At 46.0% G+C, this 6,000-nt stretch overlaps 1 protein-coding gene across 1 annotated transcript in view; it reads left to right on the plus strand.

Moving 5' to 3' along the window:
* The window catches only part of LOC137428679 (potassium voltage-gated channel subfamily B member 1-like), a 47,702-nt gene extending 43,267 nt beyond the window's left edge, over nt 1-4,435 (plus strand). The window contains exon 3 of the mRNA XM_068118584.2: nt 2,681-4,435. Coding sequence (XP_067974685.2) covers nt 2,681-4,435 — 1,755 coding nt within the window. The remainder of the gene's footprint in view (nt 1-2,680) is intronic.
* Nucleotides 4,436-6,000: the final 1,565 nt, after the last annotated feature.

The following is a 6,000-nucleotide window of genomic DNA, read 5'->3' on the forward strand; positions in this document are numbered from 1 at the left end:
CCGGGTGGCCAGCTCGAAGAAGAGTCCTGGTTGTTCCGAACTTCTTCCATTCAAGAATTATGGAGGCCACTGTGCTCTTGGGAACCTTCAATGCAGCAGAATTGTTTTTTGTAGGCTTCCCCAGATCTGTGCCTCGACACAATCCTGTCTCTGAGCTCTGCAGGCAGTTCCTTCGACCTCATGGCTTGGTTTTTGCTCTGATCTGCATTGTCAGCTGTGAGACCTTATATAGACAGGTGTGTGCCTTTCAAAATCATGTCCAATCAATTGAATTTACCACAGGTGGACTCCAATCAAGGTGTAGAAACATCTCAAAGATGACCAAGAGAAATGAGAGGCACCTGAGGTAAATTTCAAGTGTCATAGCAAAGGGTATGAATACTTATGTAAATGTGATATTTCAGTTTTTTCTTTGTAATAAATTTGCAAAACTTTCTAAAATCCTGTTTTCTCTTTGTCATTATGGGGTATTGAGTGGAGATTGATGAGGGAAAAAATGAATTTAAACGATCTCAGCATAAGGCTGAAACATAACAAAATGTGAAAAAAGTGAAGGGGTCTGAATACTTTCTGAATGCACTGTATATTAAAATTAAACAACCGAAGCAACACTGACCATAAATGCAACATGACGCTGACGGCATCCACATAAATTATGTGCCAACACATCACTTCCAAACTGGGACGACATCCAAGTGGCGGCACTCAGGTCTTTGAAAATTTATGGCCACGAATAAATGAAAGCAGAGCCGCCGATCCACATTTTACCCTCATGGGCTCGTCAGGATGACATACTGCCAAATCGTTTATTTGTGACCATTCTAAACGGGTTAAATAAAAATCGAACCCCCTAACTTGTCGAGGCAGCAAGGCACAGGTCGAGTCCCATAACAGCAAATGCTTCACAACCAGTTAGCAACAGGCGTTGTCTGCCACACTAACACGTTGTCTCTACCCTGCTAATCACCAGTTAGGAGGTGAGGTTTCAGTCACGATGGATAAATTCACCTCATGCGTGTGTCTAATACCGCCATCCATTTTGACCTTATTTATTGACATTTCACCCTTTGGAATCGATCTTTTATTTTATTTTAAAACGTTCGCTTGACCTTGGCGCAGCAGTTTTGGCGCTATAATGGCATAGACACCTTCAGTTGTGGTGAATCTCCTCAGGAAATCGGGGTGAAGGGTCACTGCTCCCAGACCAGGACGCTCTTCCAATAGTAAGAGGGGAGGGGCATGGCACGTCATTGATGACGTGCATGCCCACGGCGCTGAAGGCGGGTGCACTGAGGGTAAGGGGAGGAGATACCCAACTGCCACCGAGGAGAAAGTTGTGTTAGTCTGCAGGGCTGCCGAAGGAAAGCTACCTCCACCACACCCGCCACCCCTCTCCTCCTCCTCACGGGCAGGTGCTACAAGGACACGCCAGACCTGCCACTTGCTTCAGTTCCAGCTGTGCCATGCCGGTATACCTTGGGTATTTCCTGTCTTGGTGCCTCATATATGTGTCTAATTCCTGTAGTGAGATTGATCGGGCCCTAAGGCATAAGATATTTAAGGATCTCCCATTGGCATTGTGAGCACATGTGATTGGTAGTGGGTAAGGAGATTATTTCTTTATTACATACTGGTTATTACCTCCGCCACTGAATGAAGTTCTGGACGGATTCGGACGAAATTTTGTGGACAGGTTGTGTGTGTAGAGTCTGATTAGATCTTGGTGAAGATCCAGATCCAGATCCGGAGACTACAATCTTTTTGAAAAAGTGATTATTCACCCCCATTGAGTTGTCAACAATGATATATAGCATGATGTTTCAAAAGGTTGTGATGAGTTATGACAAAACTTGGTGGATGAGTTGGTTAGGTGACAAGAACGAGCCGAATGGATTTTGGTTAAGGGCCGAATCCAGATCCGGCCTATCAGTGTGATCCAAAACGTAAACTGACAAGCCTGGCGGAGGTATGCTCTCTACCGAGTGCTGTTCTAGTTTGTTCTTGTATTGCTCCTGGTATATTACCCGACCCATGACCATTATCATTTATTTATTAAATATACCTGGTCTCCATGTGAATTTGGTTGTCGGGGTCCTCTTGGGGGTAATTAAGAAATACCTTTGAGGGCTAATTGGCCACTGTGAGTTAACACTGTACACCTGACATCAGGCTCGTTGGCCTCATTGCATACCACATGTGGTGCCTCATCGGCGTGACGTTAGTGGATTCAGACTTCCAATTCATATGGTATCGTGACTTTTAGACGTGATCCGGCGAGGAAGACCCCAAAGCGATCAACCGTTGCGATTGTGTTGATACGACGTGTCGTGCTCATAACGTACAATTGGAGAGACCGACAACAGTACAATATATACACCCTGATGATGCCTGCTCCACTGTTCTCCATACCTTTCTTCCGCCACCTCCCCAGTGTAATTAATTGGAAAATCTGATATATATAATTAATATGTGGTTTTGATAAAGAGCATGACAGGACAACGAGATTCCCCCTGTGCCAAAGATCCTTGGAAAAAAGGATAGATTGAATTAAAAAGATATACGTATTTCCAAAAATATTTCCTCGGCTTGTGGATGATTTTGTAATTTTCATTGTGCATGTCTGTTGCCGTTGTCATGTGATATAATATTGGTTTCATCTTGCTTCTTACATTCTCGGCAGGTTCTAGCTACCATCTCCGTCTTTTTCATCCTCCTATCGACGGTGGCATTGTCCCTCAACACCTTGCCAGAACTGCAATACAAAAATGGATCAGGACACACGGTGGACAACCCCATACTGGCACAGATTGAAGCTGTATGCATTGCCTGGTTCACTGTGGAGTACGCTTTGCGCTTCTTCTCAGCTCCTAACAAGTGGAAATTTTTCAAGGGAACGCTGAACATCATTGATCTGCTCGCCATCTTGCCCTATTACATTACTGTTTCCCTTATGGAGTCTCCGTACAGTGTTCTGCAGTTCCAAAACGTGCGTCGGTTAGTCCAGGTTTTCCAAATCATGAGGATCCTTCGTATCCTTAAGCTCGCACGGCACTCCACCGGTCTTCAGTCCCTGGGCTTCACTCTCCGTCGGAGTTATAATGAGTTGGGCCTCCTCATACTGTTCCTGGCGATGGGAATTATGATATTCTCGAGCCTAGCTTTCTTTGCTGAGAAAGCACAGAAGGATACCAAGTTTACCAGCATCCCTGCTGCCTTCTGGTGGGCCACCATCACAATGACCACAGTTGGATATGGGGATATTTGCCCAGAAACACTGCTGGGTAAAATAGTTGGTGGCCTGTGCTGCATCGCAGGAGTCCTGGTGATCGCCTTGCCCATTCCCATTATTGTCAACAATTTCTCTGAATTTTACAAAGAGCAGAAGCGGCAGGAAAAAGCAATCAAAAGACATGACGCTCTTGAAAGAGCAAAGAGGAATGGCAGTATCGTGTCGGTGAACATAAAAGAGGCCCAAGCACAACGCCTTGAACTAGTTGACATAGTTGTTCAGCCAACGGAACGTGGGCACCGTTACAAGGAGCAAATGTCCACCGACCCTCGATCTTCAGCTCAACACTGGGACCTAAAGAGGAACGTCGGCTTGCAGAGTCCATCAACGCAATCGCTGGAGGCTCAGTGGCAAGGCACGCCAGATGTAGACATGGAGGGTCTACAAGAGGGTAACGTGGAACCTTACTGTACTGACAGTCTCAATATTCAACAAAAAGACGTTGACACCGCTTCGAGTGCAATGGCCGCTCAAGGATCAGGTTCAATAATCCAGAAGGCAATCATGTACTCGACAAATCAACTTGTTTCCAAATCATTGTCAAGCTTCTGGACCAACACCGAGGACCCAGCAGATGAAATAAATATAGTGAAGACCTCTGAAGGAAAAATGAGCATGATGCGACATGTTAAAGAGCCCCAAGGACTTTTGGAAGAAATGGGAGGTGAGAACTGGGTAACAGGTGCAAATGTGCAGATTGATGAGGAAGAAAGAGAGTGTGAAAAGACGAGATGCAATCATGAATTATTGGCATCCAAGGAAGCAAACGAGTCCAACGTTCGCCGTTTATCTTGGGGTGAACTTGATAAACACAGCTTTGTTCGTGGAGGAGTCAACCTGGCGGATCAAACTAAAGGGACCTTTGATTTCAGAGCATCACTCAGGATACCCATACGGAAGGTAACAGAGCAATCGACGGAGACGGAAAAACTAGTTCCGACATGTGAACAATTAGCAACTTCCTGGCACAACCAGATTTGTACGTCTCAAGACCTAGGTTCTGAAGACAGCACTGGAAGCACCAATTTGGATGGTTGCGTACCTGAGACTCAGAACGAGGAAAACCAGTCGAGCGCAGCAAGAGAAGCAATGCTGGAGGATAGCGAGCAATGTGTCAGGTCGAGGATAAGCAGAAAACCACTCTGATGTGCGTCACTGGATGTGATGGTTGGATGCATTGTGACAACAATAGACTTTCAAGGAAGCAGGTGGAAAATGACCTGGTTGCCCACCTAATAATCACTCAACGTTGGTAGGGTCGTTAGGGTTAGGGTTCAGGAAGAATGGGAGATGGTGGGGACCAAATGGGAGGAGGGTGTGGCGTGACGGAGTCAAAATGCTGCCATATTGGCGTACAGACTTTCTTCCTGGTCTTGCTTGGACATGGGGCCACTTATTGCATCAACTCCATCTCGAGCTTGGGCAAGCAGCACATCCAGAAAGTTTTTCACCTGAGCCTCCAGCACCCGACTTGAATAGATGTCTCGGAGTTTACACAAGAAAACTACTATAAATGAATTACTTTTTATGTTTTTTTCCCAGCTATATCTGTATTGCCAAATTGCCGCCAACTCGTCGTGACCTTCTCCATTAATTTATGATACTAGGGCATTGCCCGTACGTGGGTGCCCGTTCCTTGCCAAAAAAAAAAAAAAACGCTACCCGTACGCTCTACCCCGCCCGTACGCCCGTAAACAAAAAAAACAACGCTCTTCGCTTCCGCCCTTCGCTCTGACTGAATTGGGAGAAATAATGCGCATAAGAAATCGAATTACGTACCGTAATGGCGGTCAGCTCGTAACGCGCTCAGCTCCGCTCGTCTCACATCGGCCACGCCTACGCAACAAAGCGTTCTGTGATTGGCTGCCGGAAGTGAAGTCTTCACTGTCCGGAAGTTCGCAAATCGCAGTTACGATGAATCGTTTTAATTTAATCGCAGTTTGAATTCGTTTTAAAACATAGTTTAACGGCAACATAGTTTTCCAACGTGAAATAAATGAATACGCTGTCAAATGTGCCGTCCGAGGCAGAGTCTGATCGCCACGTTCGGCACACGTGATAGCTCGCTGCTCTCTGATTGGTTGAAGCGTTTTTTGGACATAGCTCGGTAAGTACTTCTCCGATTAATTTAAAACCTTGAAAAGGCACATCCTCGGGTCCCCAGCAATATACCTGGCAAGTTTCAAGTATATCGGACCCGTGGTTGTCGAGAAACAGCGGTCACAGACAAACACACAGACACACAGACACACAGACACACAGACACACAGACACACAGACACACAGAGATTGCTGGAATTATAGATAGACTAGGGCATTGCCCGTACGTGGGTGCCCGTTGCTTGCCAAAAAAAAAAAAAAACGCTACCCGTACGCTCTACCCCGCCCGTACGCCCGTAAACAAAAAAAACAACGCTCTTCGCTTCCGCCCTTCGCTCTGACTGAATTGGGAGAAATAATGCGCATAAGAAATCGAATTACGTACCGTAATGGCGGTCAGCTCGTAACGCGCTCAGCTCCGCTCGTCTCACATCGGCCACGCCTACGCAACAAAGCGTTCTGTGATTGGCTGCCGGAAGTGAAGTCGTCACTGTCCGGAAGTTCGCAAATCGCAGTTACGATGAATCGTTTTAATTTAATCGCAGTTTGAATTCGTTTTAAAACATAGTTTAACGGCAACATAGTTTTCCAACGTGAAATAAATGAATACG

Source organism: Myxine glutinosa, chromosome 5, assembly GCF_964187855.1.
Source record: "Myxine glutinosa chromosome 5, kmMyxGlut1.1, whole genome shotgun sequence".
Lineage (NCBI taxonomy): Eukaryota > Metazoa > Chordata > Myxini > Myxiniformes > Myxinidae > Myxine > Myxine glutinosa.